The sequence below is a fragment of the Cervus elaphus genome, chromosome 18, assembly GCF_910594005.1.
Source record: "Cervus elaphus chromosome 18, mCerEla1.1, whole genome shotgun sequence".
NCBI classification, from domain to species: Eukaryota; Metazoa; Chordata; class Mammalia; order Artiodactyla; family Cervidae; genus Cervus; species Cervus elaphus.
The window spans coordinates 28,841,043-28,861,130 of record NC_057832.1 but is presented as its reverse complement, the minus strand read 5'-3'; the positions used below and the strand labels follow the sequence as shown (position 1 = coordinate 28,861,130).

The 20,088-nt window shown below is 34.4% G+C and overlaps 1 protein-coding gene across 14 annotated transcripts in view; it reads right to left on the bottom strand.

Moving 5' to 3' along the window:
* The window catches only part of PHF14 (PHD finger protein 14), a 203,732-nt gene that overhangs the window by 154,883 nt on the left and 28,761 nt on the right, over positions 1–20,088 (bottom strand). For all 14 annotated transcript variants that reach the window (XR_006335056.1, XR_006335055.1, XM_043873421.1 and 11 more), the window contains exons 5-7: positions 19,330–19,489; positions 13,036–13,147; positions 9,854–9,991 (exon numbers count right to left, since the gene is read on the bottom strand). Coding sequence is in view for 12 of the 14 variants with exons in the window: in XM_043873421.1 (XP_043729356.1) it covers positions 9,854–9,991; positions 13,036–13,147; positions 19,330–19,489 (410 nt within the window). In the remaining 2 variants the exon portion in view is untranslated. The remainder of the gene's footprint in view (positions 1–9,853; positions 9,992–13,035; positions 13,148–19,329; positions 19,490–20,088) is intronic.

The window sequence follows — 20,088 nt, the reverse complement described above, 5'->3', positions numbered from 1 at the left end:
CCTATAAAAACTGAAAGCAACCAACTTAACTTTATTGAGATCTTATTCTAGCTAAGAATCTGTATTCAATTTGATCTCATTTTTAAAGGTCTATTTTTTCCCATTTTTAGCATTTATCACTTGTTCATTTTTCATTTTTATGACTTAAGTATTTTATCAATTCTTAAAACTCATATATAGTATGCAAAATATGGTGTTCTAAAACCAAGGTGAACTAAATCTAAATTTATATTAAGAATTTTGTGTATTTAAATGATATTTACTTAAAAAAATAAAGGAGTTTCTCTACCCATCATTAAAACATTATCCTTATCTATATCTTTTATATAAAAAATTAATACTAATCTAGCTAACAGAAAAACAGAACTTTATGAAATCAAAATTATCCTTTGGCATCAGATTCTACAAAAACATTAGGTATTAACTATTTATATTAAGTTTATTAAAATCTGACATTCATATTTCTTTCTGACAGGAAAATACATATGATTTAATGATTATATAACACTTTAAACTATTCAATTCTACTTTTCATTTTTTAACCGTATCTGTTAAAACAAAAAGAAAACCTATGTTAATTTATTCTGCAGCCTAAAGTTCAACTTATGCAATATCTGTTTATCTAGGAAAAGTCCTAATAATCAGCTCTGCATATACTTAGGAATTATCTATTTGCATTTATTATATTTTATTATTTCCTTACACATAGTCACACCATTCCAAATTCACTATTTTTAACTGTGGTTTATAAGCAGATAAAAATACAGTCTTATGGTAGACATCAAATTTAGACACTAACACAAAACTCACAAAGTTAACAGAAAAATAATGATATAAACTCTTTATTAAAAACAGAACTGGTGTGTTTTTATCCTATAGGTTATTTCTTATTTATATTATTCAAAAAAGATTTGAGGTGGCTTATTAAAATATGCAAAGCATGAGATAATTTAATTAAGCTTTAATTATTAATTTTTAAAAACTAAGTAAGGACTGTAGAGTGTGTTTGTTTAGAAGGTGAGAGTGAATAATGAAACGAAGGGTAAAGTAGGAAAAAATAAGATGAAGCTTCCCTGGTGGCTCAGAGGTTAAAGTGTGGTCTTCCCTGCAATGTGGGAGACCTGGGTTCGATCCCTGGGTTGGGAAGATCCCCTGGAGAAGGAAATGGCAACCCACTCCTTGCCTGGAGAATCCCACGGATGGAGGAGCCTGGTGGGTCCATGGGGTTGCAAAGAGTCGGACATGACTGAGCGACTTCACTTTCTTTCACTTTCAGACATATAGAATATTCCTTAAAGTTCTCTGTGTAAGATTATAAAACTAAAGCCAATATTAACTTGAAAAAAAAACAATGAGAAAAAAAAGTCTTGAAAAGGAAGGACTTTTCCTTTTGGAAAAGAGAAGCCAATTTCACCATGATGAGGGAGGCTAGAAGGAAAGGGGATGACACTCTTAAAAGACAAAGATCAGGTAACAGATCAAACCCAGAGAAAAGAAAGGCCAGAATATCAGAATTCTTCTGCTGTGAAGCAAGGAAGGGAAAAATGGAAACGGCAACATTTTCATTTGTTTCTTTTATTCAAAACAACTGATTCTTCTTTTCCTTCTTTTAATACCCGATAAAAACACTACTTCATTTGATCTAAGTATATGGATGAGCTACAGTGAAAGGAAATAAACTGCCAACTCCTTAGACTGGCTGTAGCAAACTGTTAGCTGCTGACTCCCCCAGCCATTCCCTTCCAACATATTCCTTTTTTGTAAAATTCATTTTCTCTGACAGAAACTGAAAATGTCAGGTTTCATCTGTTCATCTTACCACACTGCTAACAATAGCCATAATGACTATTTTGACACATGAGATAACGGGACAATCTACTGGAGTGAACACATGAGAAAATTTTTCAGTCCTAGTGATAACAGAACCCTCTCCCCTCCTCCTCTGTTTTGAATTCTATAATGAAAGAACACAGTGCTTATTTAGAGCTATTCCAGCAATGTTGAGACCATGAGACAACAAGGTTAGGAACCAAAAAGAAAAGCATATTGATGTTGGTAGAATAGAAGAATAAAATAAGACTTGATCATTGAGCTTCTGAAACAACCCCATAACTACTATTGTTTATGTCTCCTGTCATGAGATAGTTAACACATGGCTACCACAGTTAAGTATTTTATTACTTGCTTCCAAAAGCCTAGATAAGGTATAACATCAAAAAGATGAACAACCAAAACACTTATCATAAAAGTCACATGCACATTGGTAGTAGACTCCACATGTGGCTCTGAAATTTCTGGAAAATTAAAGAAGTTATTGCAATCAGTAACATAATTCGCAATATCAGAAACCAGCTAATAAGCAAACACACAGCTACACCTACTATTTTGAATTGAGAGAAAGAACACTACATAATGTACTGAGAAACAGGCTCATCAACATTCTCAGTTTAAACAAAAGAAAAAAATCAATAAGGCTTTCAACAACAACAAACGTATAAAAAGTACACATCAGCTAGACGAATAATAGTTAAGAATCAAAATAATTTTATCCAAGTACATAAACACCTAATAATATGGCTCATGGAAATGTTTGGAGCATTTGATAATCTGTATAAATTCCAAGTAAATTATATTTCTTACAGTCATACTTCAAAAAAAAGTTAAATATGATTCTTAGAGAAGTGCCAAAGTGAAAGTGATCTACCTGCTAACAGGTAACCAAGCCGGAGGAGTAGTGAGCAACTTATGCAAACCAAAGAGGCAAAGAGACACACGTATGAATAAAGTTATTCTAATACCACAAGAAAAGGTACCAAGGAAACATCCTCTGGCAATGCCTGGAGATAAATAGGAAATCAAAATAAGGATAAATGGGAAATCAAATTGCAATTCACTATACACAAAATGATGGTTTGAAAACTAATTTTACTCTAGAACTCTTTTCTTAATGAAGCCTTAAAAGAAAAAAAAAGACCTTAAATGCTAAATAGCTGATCACATACAAGGTGAATGATAGAAGGGATTAGTCCCTCTACTTGTATTCTGAGAACACAGTGAAAAATAATAACAAAAAAAATCCTGTCCTCATGAATCTATGTCCTAATGAAAGTGACAGACAATAAACAAAATAAAAAGAATCATACATATTATCACACACCATGATCAAGTGGGACTTATTCCAGGGATGCAAAGATTTTTCAGTATCTATAGACCAATCAATGTAATATACCATAACAAATTGAAAAATAAAAACCATATGATCATCTTTATATAGATACAGAAAAATCTTCTGACATAATTCAACATCCATTTATGATTAAAAAAAAAAAACTCTTCAGAAAGTGAGCATAGAAGGAACATTCCTCAACATAAAAAAAGAACATACACAATAAATCCACAGTTAACATCATAATCAAGGTTGAAAAGCTGAAAGTATTTCCTGTAAGATCAGGAACAAGGTAAGGATGCCAACTTGTACCGGTCTTCGACACAGCAATCACAGAAGAAAAAGAAAAGGAATCCAGGTTGGAAAAGAAGTAAAACTGTCACTGTTTGCATATGATATAGGTGCTATACCTAGAAAATCCTTAAGACACTACCAGAAAACTACTAGAGCTATATTGGACAGTGGTTAGGTTAGTTAAAAGGGAAGAAAACAGCAGAAAAGAGAATAGAAACTGTTATGGGAGAGGGAGGACTGCAACTTTAGACAGGGCAACCAAGAAAAGCCACAGTGAGTAGTAGATACAGGATGTGGACCTGAAAAAAAGTGAGGGAATGAGCCATGTGGGGGAAAGGCAGCCCATGCAAGGAAACAAATACAGAGGCCCAGAGCAGGAGCTCACCTGGCCAATCATTCAAGGAGCAACAAGCGAGCCAATGAGGCTGAATGAGGGGAAATGATAAACTCAGAGAGGTAATGTGAAGTTAGATCACACAGACCCTTTTAGATCAGCAGAGAAACAGGCCTCTAGTTTGAATCAGATGGAAAGCCATTGAAGGGTTTTGAGCAAAGGAGTGACTAGATCTGACTTAGATTTTAATGGGATAATACTAGCTACAACTGAAAATTTCCTCTGTTCTCTACGAAAAGGCTTGACACCAAAGTATGACCTGAAAGCCAAATTTGGCACTGCCTGTTTTTGGAAATACAGTTTTATTTGAACACAGCCATGTTCATTTGTTTATATATTGTCTATGGATTTTTCATAATCAGTGGCAAAGTTAAATAGTTACACACAAGCCATAGGCCCACAAAGCCTAAAATATTTACTATCTGGCTCTTTATAGTAAAAAGAAAAAAATGCCACCCTCTGCTCTAGCAAGAAAAGGCTAGAAAGAGCTGGGAGGTTATTATATTAATCCAGGTGACAAAAGAAGACTTGGACTAGGGCACAGCAATGAACTTAGCAAGAAGACATTGAACATGTACTAGATATACTTTGAAGACAGGATATGCTAATGGATTAGACATGGAGTGTGAGAGAAAGTAATCTGAGTAACTGTCAAGAGTTCATCCAGAATAATTTTTAAAATAATGCCTAAAACAGCCATAGAAAAATATTACTGAAGAGCTCATACAAAAGATCTACTTTTAAGGGATGTAACTTCTTCATTAATTCATTTAAAAATGTTTTGATCCAACAAGAGCCATTCTTACCAATCCTGGTTCTTCTAGCAATATTAAGGTCATCAGTTCAGTGCCAAATATCTAATTTGAGCCTTTGAAATTTAATCCATGAATGATTCAATCCATTAAATCAAAGGTTGTAGGAAAAAAATTGATACATAATTTCACATTGTTTCAAAGAGAATTTTTTACATGGTAACAGATTATAACAATGTTCACAGTACCAAAACCATACTTGATCATAGAAGAAACAACCATATGGTTTCAGTGAAAGATTAGGAATCATAAGGCTAACTATATGATGTGAAACCTAAGTTGCAATCAGGATAAGTGGGCCTGTTTTATAGTTTGGTTTTAACAATAAGATATGTTTTGTCATAACATGGTTATATATTCTAAATAATCTAGAATTTTCACAAAATGGGTCAAAAGCTATAGAATAGATCTCACTAATAGGATAAAGCACTATGGCAGAAGGCTATAAAAAGATGTAAAAAGTATACTAGGGTGTATGATGTCACTGGATGAAACCAAAGTACTTACTCTTTTTAAACCTTTCTTCGGCTGCCGATATAAAACAGCCATTAAGAAATAAGAAATCCAACTAAATAAAACAATCTTTTAAAAAGATAAAAAAAAGTGCCTTCTCTAATGACATAAAACTGAAGCAGAAGACAAGGCATACCCACAAACAGCAAATCTATTTTGATTTGAAATTTATTTTTCCATCAAATATGCATTACATAAATCTTAATCTACAGAAGTACAACCAGGAGAAGTAGCCAAGAAGTTCATTTTAACAAGATGTTTACTGATAAGAGCAAACTTCATTGATATTGATTCATGCCAAGTCATGTGTTTTAAAACACTATTCAAAAATCTTCATGATTTTTCAATTATATAACTGTTTACAGGAAAAAGCCACAAATACATGCAAATATGCTTTAAATCATTTCCCCAAAAAGAGTTCATTTAACAAGATGGGGAGAGAAAAATCACACTTCATTATTCCAAAATCCAGAATTCCTACCTAATCAATCAAAGGAGGGAGCAAGGTAAGGAAAAAACCTCAGGCCCAATTTCCACATCGTGATTTATCTAACTTTCCCTGTAAATTTCCCCAGATTAGCTCACAGATATATAGATATACAGACCACAAGTTGCAAACTATTTATTCAGTGTAATACTGTATTTTGTTTGTTTTAATTTGAATGCCTTTAAATGTGGAGATGAAATCTGTAAATCACTATAGACCCCATTATGCCCCTGTCCCATACATGGCTGCTACACATATTTTCATTAATTAAATGGCTACTGTCTACCAAAAATAATGATGGATGGCACTAAACAAAGAGACCCAAACCACCAGAGTATAAAAGGCAAAGCCCTCTCAATGAGTTCTAAAAGAAATGGCTACAAAAAAACCATCCTGGCTACAAAGTTCAGTTTCCAGAAGTCAAGTCATAACCTTAACCTATAGATTCCCTGATCCAGATATTCACTGAGATTTTATTTGATCTGCTGAGTCTTACTTCTTTTATCTCTCTGGATTTCTGCCAACCATCTTGAGTAATTTGTTGTTGTTCAGTCACTCATTCATGTCCAACTCTTTGTGACCCCATAGACTGCAACACGCCAGGCTTCCCTGTCCTCCACCATGTCCCAGAGCTTGCTCAAACTCACGTCCATTGAGTCAGTGATGCCATCCAACCATCTCATCTTCTGTCATTCCCTTCTCCTCCTGCCTTTGATCTTTCTCAGCATCAGAGTCTTTTCTAATGAGTGGGCTCTTCACATCAGATGGCCAAAGTATTGGAACTTCAGCTTTAGCATCAGTCCTTCCAATGAACATTTAGGACTGATTTCCTTTAGGATTGACTGGTTTGATCTCCTTGCAGTCCAAGGGATTCTCAAGAATCTTCTCCAACACCACAGTTCAAAAGCATCAATTCTTTGGTGCCCACCTTTCTTTACTGTCCAACTCTTAAATCCATATATGACCACTTGAAAAACCATAGCTGTGCCTGTTGGCAAAGTAATATCTCTGCTTTTTGATAAGCTCTCTAGGTTGGTCATAGCTTTTCTTCCAAGAAGCAGGCGTCTTTTAATTTCATGGCTGCAGTTACCATTGCAGTGATTTTGGAGACCAAGAAAATAAAGTCTGTCACTGTTTTCACTGTTTCCCCAACTATCTGTCATAAAGTAACGGGATGGGATGCCATGATCTTAGTTTTCTGAATGTTGAGTTTTAGGCAAGCTTTTTCACTCTCCTCTTTCACTTTCATCAAGAGGCTCTTTAGTTCCTCTTCACTTTCTGCCATAAGGGTGGTACAATCTGCATATCTGAGGTTATTGATATTTCTCCTGGCAATCTTGATTCCAGCTTGTGCTTCAGCCCACCCGGCATTTTGCATGATGTACTCTGCATATAAGTTAAATAAGCAGGGTGACATTATACAGATTTGACGTACTCCTTTCCCAATTTTCAACCAGTCTGTTGTTCCATGTCCGATTCCAACTGTTGCTTCTTGACCTGCATACAGGTTTTGCAGGAGGCAGGTAAGGTGTTCTGGTATTCCCACCTCTTGAAGTATTTTCCACAGTTCGTTGTGATCCACACAGTCAAAGGCTCTGGCATAGTCAATGAAGCAGAAGTAGATGTTTTTCTGTAATTCTCTTGCTTTTTCTATGATCTAACAGATGTTGGCAACTGGATTTCTGGTTCCTCTGCCTTTTCTAAATCAAGCTTGAACATCTGGAAGTTCTCAGTTCACGTACTGCTGAAGCCTGGCTTGGAGAATTTTGAGAATTCCTTTGCTAGCATGTGAAATGAGTGAGTGCAATTGTGTAGTAGTTTCAAGATTCTTTGGCATTGCCCTTCTTTGGAACTGGAATGAAAACTGACCTTTTCCAATCCTGTGGCTACTGCTGAGTTTTCCAAATTTGCTGGCATACTGAATGCAGCACTTTCACACCATCATCTTTTAGGATTTGAAATAGCTCAACTGGAATTCCATCACCTCCACTAGCTTTGTTTGTAGTGATGCTTCCTAAGACCCACTTGTCTTCACACTCCAAGAAGTCTGGTTCTAGGTGAGTGATCACACCAATGTAGTTATCTGGGTCATGAAGATCTTTTTTGTATAGTTCTTCTGTGTACTCTTGCCACCTCTATCTTTTGCTTCTGCTAGGTCCATACCATTTCTGTCTTTTATTGTACCCATCTTTGCATGAAATGTTCCCTTGGTATCTCTAGTTTTCTTGAAGAGATCTCTAGTCCTTCCCATTCTATTGTTTTCCTCTATTTCTTTGCATTGATCACTGAGGAAGGTTTTCTTATCTCTCCTTGCTATTCTTTGGAACTCTTCATTCAGATGGGTGTATCTTTCCTTTTCTCCCTTGCCTTTTGCTTCTCTTCTTTTCTCAGGTATTTGTAAGGCCTCCTCAGACAACCATTTTGCTTTCTGCATTTCTCTTTCTTTGGGATAGTTTTGATCACCACCTCCTGTACAATGTCATGATTCTTCGTCCATAGCTTTCCCGATTAGATCTGTCTATCATATCCAATCCCTTGAATCTATTTGTCACTTCCACTGTATAATCATAAGGGATTTGACCTAAAGGTCATATCTGAATGGCCTAGTGGTTTTCCCTACTTTGTTCAATTTAAGTCTGAATTTTGCAATAGGGAGTTCATGATCTGAGCCACTGTCAGCTCCTAGTCTTATTTTTGCTGACTGTATAGAGCTTCTCCATCTTTGGTTGCTAAGAATATAATCAATCTGATTTTGGTTCTGGCCATTTGATGATGTCCATGTGTAGAGTCGTCTCTTGTGTCATTGGAGGAGGGTGTTTGCTATGACCAGTGAGTAATCTACATGACCCCGTTATACAATTGCTCCTCTATATAGGTCCACCAAATAGCTGTGAAAATGCATAATGTCCCTTCAGTACTCTTTTTTAATTAATCAAAATACAACTCATCATAATCAGAGACTGGCACAAAAACAGATACATGTGCCCAAAATATAATCTCAATAGGATCCATTCATTGGTAAAATATGTCCCTTAAAATTGGCTCAAAAATATTTCTTCACGAGATTATCTTTTTTACTTGTTTCTTGCCTATGAAATAAAATGGAGTAAGATGAAAGCCCAATATAAAAAATATATTTTTACATGACACTGAAAATTCACCCAATAAAGACAGCATAACAACAGAGGCTTAGATATTACTATAAATCTATTCCAAATATAAAGTAAGAATTATAGAACACTCAATTACCTACTTATACAAAAAGCTTTAAAAAAAAAAAACAAAACAAAACTTGGTCTCAGGATCCCTTATAGTAGTAAAAGGTTTTAAAGACCTGCAAAGAGTTTATGTGAGTTACAGTTACCATATTAGAATTTAAAATTAAGAAATTTTTAAAATATTCATTTATTTAAAATAACAATAAGCCCACTACATGTTAATAAAAATAACGACTTAATGAAAAATACTAAGATTTACATACAGAAAAATTTTTAGTGAGAGGTGACACTGTTTTACATTTTAGCAAGTCTCTTAATATCTAGATTAAAAGAAGACAGCTGGATTTTCAAAACTGCTTCCACATTCAAATGCTTATATTGTTATATGTTATATAATCTCTGGAAATCTCCACTATTACTTGTTAGAAAATTAAGACAAAAAACGTATGTATTATTTTCATACTGTTATGAAGATAGTTTTAGCCTCACAGACCTTGAGAGAATATTGAAGAGTCCCAAAAACATACTTTGAAAATGACTGATTGCTTAAATTTCTAGTAGGAAAATTTTAGAATTAAAAATAATTGTAAAGAAATAGAAATGCAGGTACTGAAGACAGGGTAATGATTTTATTTAAAGAGAGAGCAAGGTTATTACTAAAATATAATTTTAGATTCTTATACAAGATAAGCAGACATTATAATGCTTTAAAACACCTTGAATTATGTTTCATTTTATCTGTCAGATTTCATTATAAAATTTGTAACATGGTTTCCAAATGTATGGCTAGCTTTAAGACTGAAAAAATTCATATATATTGTTTACTCAAAGTTTTAGACCAGTGATCTAGACAAACTTAAAGAATAAACTCACAAATTTATTTTAAAATGCACACCTGTTGGAGAATATAATGGAGTCATGATAAGTCTTATGAACATATTCACCAACCGTGGATTTAGATAAACCTACCTCTTCTGCTGCTGCCTCTGAAAGCAGACCTTCCTTCTGAGCACAGGTCACATGGAAATAGGCTCTGCACATCCCTGCATCACAGCTAATGCAAACTCCAGTTCGAGCAAAACGAGGGTCTTCACAGAAGCTACACTCCTACAATGGAATAATAGGAAAAGTCTCAGAGGGAAAACATTCCCAGAACAGAAACTGCATTCTTATACAAAGCTTCTACAAAATACAAATAGTGAACCAATTGTACCAACAGTATATCAATATAAACAAAACCGCAGGTAAGCCAAATATTTATAAGAAAAAAAGTAATTCTCTATATAGTTCTACAAAACCAAAATTCCACTTATACAATAATGATGATAACAATAAGTAGCTGAGGGCTTACCATGCACTAAGCACTATTCTAAGCACTTTACATGAATTAATATATAAAATTATTTATATATAGTATCATTTGACACTATTTCATAATAATATGTGGAAGAAGTACTACAGTCATTCTCATCTTACACATGAGAAAACTGAGGTAAATGCAGTCTTTAACCAGATAATCTTAAAGATGATGCTCTTAACCATTAAACTACATTTATTTCAACAGTAATATACTATTTGAGAAAATTAAAGAAAACAAATAGGAAGCCAGAGAAAATTCACCAAAAGATCTAGACATTGAAATCAAAGAAGTACCACATTTAAAAAATATATTTTAGAGAAGCAGAAGCAATCTTAAGTAAACAATTTTGTGAAATTAATAATAATATACAATATAACCAATTATTTATATTCTTCCTATATATAAAAGGAAAACTGCAAAACTAAAGGTATAAACTGTTGAAATTACCCCAAATGCCAGCACCCTGATTTATTTTTTAACACTTTTAACTAAACCACAGAGAGAAGAAAAGAAAAAAAAAAACCTACTATCAAAACATTACTCTATAAAAATATGAACCTTCACAAAAAAACTTACTAATCTATGAAAGACCATCAGTAGACAGTTAAGGAAGAACTGCTTAGTAAATGCATTCTATATAGATTAAATATGAGGGAAACATTTAAAAATAAAAATGAAGAAGATTCAATAGAGCTAAAAACGTCACTATAATACTATAACAGTTAGTACCTACTTGGTAAACATTACCAAACTAATATATTAGCACTGTTATCCAAGAACTGTGTTCTGGGCACAGGTGTGAAGACACTGCCAACTCCTGACATTCTACTGCCTAGTTAAAGGTCTCTTCCATTAACAGTATGTATATGGTATAAAATATCAGCAAGCAGTAATATAAACATGATATCAAAAGACTGTTAAACAAAGAGAAAGAGAGGAGAGGGGGTTGGAGAAGGGGAGAAATTAAACTATTTAAAAGATGTCAATACCATAAACAGAATCAAATTGTTCAGGATAACAATTTAATGTAATAAAATTACATTAAATGAGTAATTTAATGTAATATGATGAAATTGGGCAAGGAAATTCTGAGAGAACACAAAGAAAAAATGTCTGACGCTGAAGTCTTACAAGGCTATAGAACAATCTAACAAAGAAAATCATTTAAAACGCTAGGGAACGAAGCAACTGAGAACACAGGGAAGAAAGCAATCAGGACCAGGAAATGGATAGACAATGAGGTCCAGAGAGATGTCTAAGGTAAAACTCACAACACTGGGTTTGATTTTGCAGATGAGCTAGACAGTACATAATTTTTTTTACTCCTTTTCCTAGTAATACTTCAACATAAAAGCAGGTGATAATGAAAAAAAAAATCAGCTGATAACTATACATTCAATGACTCGTTTTTAATCCAGAGGTCACTGCTAGCCTCAGTTTTATGAAGCAGTATTGGCTTACTGTTTTGTTTTAATTGCTTTGAGATTTATATTTATGGTAACAACATATGCCTATTGAAAATGATGGAAGTTAGTCCCTTTTAGGCTTGATGGAAGCTGCTATCAAAAAGTAGGAACTTCCATTTCCAAAAGTGGTGGACTAGGTAATCTGTATTGCTTCTATTCAACTAGAAAATGTAGACAAATTAGTATTTATTTACGACGGTTTAAAGGCATTAGAGAAGCAACAAGACAGTGTACAGTTACCCGAGGAAAGTAAATTCAATACTAGAGCTTAGAAGTTTTAGCTAATTCTGGAGAGGGAAGCTGCAATTACCCAAACCAAAGCAAAAGATTACTGGAGTGACTGTTAGAGTCCAAGGAGGATATTCTGGATATAACAGCAGAAACTATCAAAGTTTAAAATCAGAATTTTCCAACAATATATAAGTTTTTCACCTTACCTTTAATATGTTACTAATGCTCTTCAAGAGACTCCCTTCCCAAATGCTCAACAGACAGTAATGGAAAGAGAATATATATCAGTGCCTCATTAGTTCTAGCATTCTAAAGACGTGTGCAGTAATTATATACTTGTTTAAATTAATAAGTGTGTGATCTTATCATTCATAACCTAAAACTCAAGTCATAGTGAAAAACCAATTTATAATCTATAGAGATTCATTTGCTAAGGCAGGTTATGTAGTCATAAAATCAGTCCTTGAAATCTGAGTAAAATAATGGGTTTTTCTTGAACTCTTTTCATAGTTTCATAAACTTCACTTCAAAAGTAAAGTTAGAAATTAAGCTCATATTTGGTCCAACTGGTTAAAAATAAGGATTTAATCTGAGAAGTCACTATACACTAAGCAGTATGCCAAATGCCAAGGAAACAACAGTGATATCAACTATCAATTTTCCCCATAGGTTAAACTAAATTACAAACACATGGAAGAATTTACATATTACTGGCTTTCTGGGAAAATTACTGTCAATTATTAACGATTTAGTCTCTCCAACAGCATAACTGGGCTTCCCTGGTGGCACAGACAGTAAGAATCCGCCTGCAACTCAGGAGACCCTGGGTTCAGTCACTGGGTCGGGAAGATCCCATGGAGAAGGAAATGGCAACTCATCCCAGTATTCTTTCCCGGAAAATGCCACAGAGAAACTTGATAAGCTACAGCCCAAACAGATTACAGAGTCAGACACAACAGAGCGACTAAGCACGCAGGCAAGCAATAGCATAATTAGTAATAAGCATTTCTATAGCTAATAATGATATTAGCAAAAAGCCATATAAACTAACAAGTAAAACTTTCTATTAGACAACCAAAAACAGTTTGTCTCACCTTGGCACCATATTTGGAATAGTTCATTTCTGTTAGTGTTACTGGTCGTAATTTGTCAATATCTCCAAAGGCTACACCAGGAACGTACAGGGCACAAACGATGTGAACCCATCTACAAGGAGAAAAGATATGATTTTGTTATCAAACCTTCTGATAAAATGCTCACATGGAAAATAAACATAAAATATATGTGCCATATCAAATAACTACTGCAAAAATTTTATGACCAGGTCTCAAAAACTTGGACATACAACTAGAGAATATTAAACACTTATATATCATTTCGTTACAGAAAAGGGGACTGCAATAAGCACTACTTTTCCAGCAGCTTAGCCAAAGCTGAGAGTTAACAATTATAACTGCCTTTCACTTAAAATTCACCACACTTTGCACTTATCTGTTATTCTTAAATATTTGCACAAAACCACTATTCAAATGAAACAAAACATTTTCATATGCATGGAAAGGTATTCACATTATTTTAAGCACTCTGAGAATTAAGGATCCTAATTTAAGAACTGTCAAGTTACTTTGCATAAATTATATAACATTGATCTTTCCTGCTACTTTTTTCTAAAAGCTATTGGATAATCCTTAAGGAGATATTAAAAAAAAAAATTCTTGGTGTGCATCTTAACTTTCTTTCTTCCTAGGCTGAAACTGACTGATAGGAGACTGGATAGAACAGTTGTGATAATATAAGGAAGTCACAGTTCATTCAGCTCATCTGTTCACCATACAACCTATGTATTATGTATGTGCCCCCAAAATAAATAATTTTTAAAGTCTGGATGATGTTACAACACTAAACAACAACAACAACAACAACAAAATGTTCAGGGTTTCAGTGTACTAAAAAAAAAACAAACGAGGAGTTGATTCTAATTACATTTTTATTTATTTTTTTTTCTAATTACATTTTTAAAAAACTGTTCTGAACCTCTATAAAATATATTAGGAACACTTTCTGTTTGCTTATAGCCATACAAAATGCAGGACCACTAGATTTTGAAATGTAAACAGATCTCCCTCATCTCTGCAGGAAAGAGGGTAAAATTGAGATAGCAAATATCTCTTAACCTTGTGAAAATATTAATAACAAATTTTGCTTTATCATAACTTAAGAGGCTACGATTGCTACATGGTTCTGTTTTGTGATGCACTATGAGTCTTAAAGAAATAAGACTGAGAATCATTTTATAGAGGTACTGGGGAAAATAGTTACAAAACTTTAAAATCTATCCTTTTTTATTGGGAAGAAAATTCAAAGTTTTGAGATTTTCTTGATAAAATGTTTTAATCCAACTTCCCAAATGCATCCTGTGGAGTTCAATATAAAGATACACATCTTCAACGAGCAGCTGCTTTCTCAATTTAATTTGTGCAGTTTTTTCATGCTCCACTGATGTATTAAATGCCGCTGTACTCTGTAGGAATTTATCTTTGATAAACCCAACAGCTGGCTGCTTGCTTCATATTGGCCTTCTTAAAATCTTTTAGAACTAGTCATACAAGTACTACAGATTGAAACTGCCATTTCAGTGTGACTGGCACAAAAGTGTATCATTTTCCCCAACCATACTTGTGAGGATGCCAACTTGAGTCTTTATTAAAATACATACCAAACAACTGAGATAATTTTGGTCCTTTTTAGTATCTGTTGTATATAGATTTTTGTTCATTTGTTTAACTGCATGTACTTTAGAACCTTGTAATTAAGACAATTTGAGAAATCAAAAAGGAATAAACTTCCTTGTTACTTTATCATTCATTTTGCTTGGAGCTATGAAGGCAGATGTTGATTAGGAAAGGGAACAGAAAACAAGCATCCCATAAGACCACCAAAAAACAGAGTCAGAATTGTCATTCTAGCATAGAAGCTATTAATAGATTATTTTAAATTTACATATTTTAATAAAGCAAACTAAGTAGAAAAATACTTCTCAAAAACTCATTTTAAATAAGAACTATATTCAGTGATCAAACTTGATTTTGAAGGGCTTTATACTTGTGGTGTCCTTATAACACATTAATAAAACTCACTTCAGGAGTTATTTTCATTCCTGCATTTATTCATTTATTCTGAACTGAAGAGCAGAGCACCAGGCAGACAGTGGGGAAGTGACAAAGAAGTATGTGAAATGTTTGCAGCATAAGGAGTGATATGTTATTATATTAAAGTATGTGTAATATTTTCTATATTCAGGTTTATAATACCACTAAGGCAGGATAAAATACTCTCTTTAAGAAAAAAAAATAAAAAATTTAATGATAAGAATGTATTGATGGTCTTTTCACATTAAATTGTATTCTTTTCTATTGTAGTATATGTAGCTCCCATTAGACACAGAAGGAAAAACAGTCTAAATGGCCTATGTAATACAAGAAAATTTCAAAAACTTTTTTCATTCTTTCCATACGTAGTTCTTTCTTTTCATCTGTTTTCCATTTGAAGCTAGAGTACTAAATACCTTGTCAAATCTTCGTGACTTTTTTGCTCTTGATTCAAGCTAGTATTACATCCTTCAAACTGTATCAAGACCTATAATTCCGACTGTACTCTACAGGTAAGTGTGGGCATCAACATAAACAAAATGTTCAAAGAGCATAAAAAAATTTTCCAGGCTGCACCAACAAGGGAGGTGTCTACATACATGAAAGATCCACAGAAGTCAATATAAATATATCTCAGCAAAACTGAATGGTTAAAGAAGTCTCCCTTTTCTTCATTCAGAGCCAATTTTACAAGTTAGTTTGTGGACTGGGTATTAGTATATATTACATATTAGTGTGGTAAGAGAGCTACTTTATAGTTTCTCAATAGAAATTTCAAATTATTGACAAGAGAAAAGTAAAATAAATGCTCTTCCCTAAAAGGAAACTGTGTTTCCCAAAGCTGCCATACTTGATTCACAACCATTTATTACCATAAATTTCAACTTGTAGGACAGAAAAGTTATTAAGAAAGGATTTATGCAGTTACTTTTCTAAGATTACCTTAAATAAATGGAATGATATCAGTAATTTAAAAAAAAGCACTAGCACTAGAAGTAGCAGCAGCAGAGGAACTAAGGAGATATTTATTACACACTTAAGTTTCAGAAACTGCACTGTTTACAGAAATTGTCTCATTGCAGTTCAGTTCAGTCGCTCAGTCATGTCCGACTCTTTGCGACCCCATGGACTGCAGCACGTCAGGCTTCCCTATCCATCACCAACTCCTGGAGCTTACTCAGACTCATGTCTATTCAGTCAGTGATGCCATCTGACCATCTCATCCTCTGTCACCCCCTTCGCTTCCCACCTTCTATCTTTCCAGCTACAGGGTCTTTCCACATGAGTTAGTTTTTTGCATCAGGTGGCCAAAGTATTGGAGTTTCAGCTTCAGCATCAGTCCTCCCAATGAATATTCAGGACTGATTTCCTTTAGGATGGACTAGTTAGATCTCCTTGCAGTCCAAGAACTCTTAAGAGTATTCTCCAACACCACAGTTCAAAAGCATCAATTCTTCGGCACTCAGCTTTCTTTATAGTCCAACTCTCACAATCATACATGACTACTGAAAAAACCACAGCCTTGACTAGATGGACCTTTGTTGGCAAAGTAACGTCTCTGCTTTTTAATATGCTGTCTAGGTTGGTCAGAGCTTTTCTTCCAAGAAGCAAGTATCTTTTAATTTCATAGCTGCAGTCACCATCTGCAGTGATTTTTGGAGCCCCCAAAACTAAAGTCTGTCACTGTTTCCCCATCTATCTGCCATGAAGTGATGGGACCAGATGCCATGATCTTAGTTTCCTGAATGCTGAGTTTTAAGCCAGCTTTTTCACTCTTCTCTTTCACTTTCATCAAGAGACTCTTTAGTTCTTCACTTTCTGCCATAAGGGTGGTGTCATCTGCATATCTGAGCTAATTGCTATTTCTCCTGGCAATCTTGATTCCAGCTTGTGCTTCATCAAGCCCAGTGTTTCTCATGATGTATTCTGCATATAAGTTAAATAAGCAGGGTGACAAATATACGGCCTTGACATACTCCTTTCCCCATTTGGAACTAGTCTGTTGTTCCATGTCCAGTTCTAACTGTTGCTTTCTGACCTACATACAGGTTTCTCAAGAGACAAGTCAGGTGGTCTGGTATTCCCATCTCTTGAAGAATTTTCTACAGTTTGTTGTGATCCACACAGTCAAAGGCTTTGATATAGTCAGTAAAGCAGAAATACATATTTTTCTGGAACTCTCTTGCTTTTTCGATAATCCAGTGGGTGTTGGCAATTTGATCTCTGGTTCCTCTGCATTTTCTAAAACCAGCTTGAACATCTAGAAGTTCACAGTTTATGTACTGTTGAAGCCTGGCTTGGAGAATTTTGAGCATTACTTTACTAGCATGTGAGATGAGTGAAATTGTGCCGTAGTTTGAGCATTCCTTGGCGCTGGAATGAAAAACTGACCTTTTCAGTACTATGGCCACTGCTGAGTTTTCCAAATTTGCTGGCATATTGAGTGCAGCACTTTCATCATCTCATCTAATCCTCTCAAAAATGCTAGGAAACTGAGGCATAAAATGGTTAAGTCACTTGCCTAAAATCACAGTTAGTAAGAAAAAACCAGAATACCAATATAGGCAGTCTAACTTGAAAGCACACACTTTAATGCTGTAGTAAATTTCCTAATTCTAGGTCAAAGTGAGTCCAGGCATAAAATAATGCCATTGTCTATGACACAAACCACAGACTCAATTCAATACATCAAATAATGTGCTACATGTTTATTTTGAGGATAAGCAATGAGCAACAAAAAGTAAAATTTTTGGTCATTTTCCTAGGCATCAATATACAGGGTAGTCATTTTTCCTAGATACCTTCAATATACAGTCACCAAGATTCCATGATAGACTCTGTGCTATCCCAACTGTATGGCAATACTTCTCAAGGGCCTATCCACCAATTGAGGTAAAAATGAGAAAAATAGCTTTTATTTTACTAAAATAAACTTTATTAAGTTTAAAAAAGAACTTTTCTTTGGCATATAATGCATCCTATCTTTTCAAAATGTTAAATATGAAAAATGATCATGATAATTTGTCTAGGTTATTTCACCATTCTTATTAAAATATTAAACATTTAATAAAATACTGAAATATCTATATGTGGTAAAATAAAAAACTGAGTACCCCCTCTTACACGGGGGAAGAGGGTAAGTAGTGATTCATAATATATAAAAGGTTAGAAACTAATCTTATATTAGTCACCCATCCCAATTGGTAGTCTCCTGGGGAAAAACAAGAAAGATGCCAACACTGTAACAATGACAATTGTTCAAATTTGATACTAAAAATGAGTGTAAATATAGTGCAAAGATAGCTCTCTGGGCCAGTTATCATTTTAGTGCCTCTCAGCTCAAATCCACTCTTCAATATCTGCTTTGAAGTAATGAACAGAATCCCATCAGCACTTCCCAGCACGATCCTCGGCTCTGTCTCAGTCACGTGGCAGAAGGCACTGTCAGAGGAAGGGGCTTCTCTGCAGGACAGGAAGAGGACACCCCCAGTGCTCTGCCTCAGTGACCCTACAGACCCACCTGAAGATCACCTTTCTGTGGCCCTCTCAACCTAGACACCACACACTCCTGGCGTGAAACCACTGCCCAGTTACCCACTTGCCAAGAACTACAGGCCAGGTACTGGCCCAGGCAAACCAGCCAACTTCTCTGCCATCCAGTAGGCTCAGACCACGCTTTCTCTAACAAGGCCTGAACCACAGTCTTGGGGAAGGTGCCTTCCTTCCAAGTCTGTCATTCCCTGGAAACTCTCTCAGCTCTATAGTATTATTCTGCAGAGTTCTTTTGTATCTTTATGGTTACTGTTTATCATAGCTTAGTACTTCTTTAAATTAAACATCCCCTTTTATAATCATTGTATAGGTTCTATTTACTAATATACTCTTGAAGTCAAACAGATTCAGAGTTCAAATTTAACTACGAACTTGTTCAAAACTATGTAAAGATCTGAGCCTCAGCTTCTACATATAAAATAGGCAACTTTACCATATCTCTTATCATACAGTCATTCCTAAGATTAAATGGCATTATAGGTTACAATGGCAAATGCAGATACTCAATAAATGATCTTTTCTCCTCTTTGCCCTGATATGTAGCCTCCTGTCCACTTACTCTATGTCAAAAAGACACATAGAAGAAAATCAAATGAAAATGTCTAACTCAGAAAATCATAAATACAAAAATAGAAGCATATACATTATAAAGCAGGTATATTAACACAAAAGAATTATGACATCAACCTTCCAGCATCTGTCTCCTTGAAAATTCCATCCTGATTGGGACACAGTTCACAGCTAGGGGAAACACCACATTTACAGGCATCACAGAACCAAGGTTCAGTGGAGTTTTCAGAAGCTGAACTCATAATCGAGTCACTCTCTCCATCAACTCCATAACAACCTAAAAAAAAAAAAAAAATGTATGATTAGAGTTTACTTTTTAAACTCACATTTATAAAGTTACAAAGTAAAAGGGAAAGGAAGTAGAGAATAATTCTGAAAAATTAATGGTTTAGAAAAATGATATTAAAGTCAAAACACAGAACTGAAATCATTTTATAAAAATATGTTTTCACCTACCATAGTGTATGCAATGACATAACCCTTTAAGACAAGTTTAGGTCTACCGGAAAGCATTTTGAAGGGGAAAATTTTTACTGTTCTTTAAAATTTTTTACAAAAATACATTAAAATATGAGTTTTCCTTATACAGAAATCAGAACTATTGAGTCTAGGAACTATTAATTAGTAAATATTTTCAAGCTACCTTTGTACTGAGCATTTAAATATATCTAAAAGACCATGATCATGTAAAATATACAAACAAAAACCTCTGATCTAATTTTGGAGGTGGTAGGTTAAAACACAAATTCATACAACCATAAATGCAAAGTAAGTACTAGTAAAAGGAAAATAACAGACATACACATACATAAATTAAGGCTACTGAGCAATCTGAATAGTTTAGATTAGAGATAAACAGGCGAGTTGCATTCACAG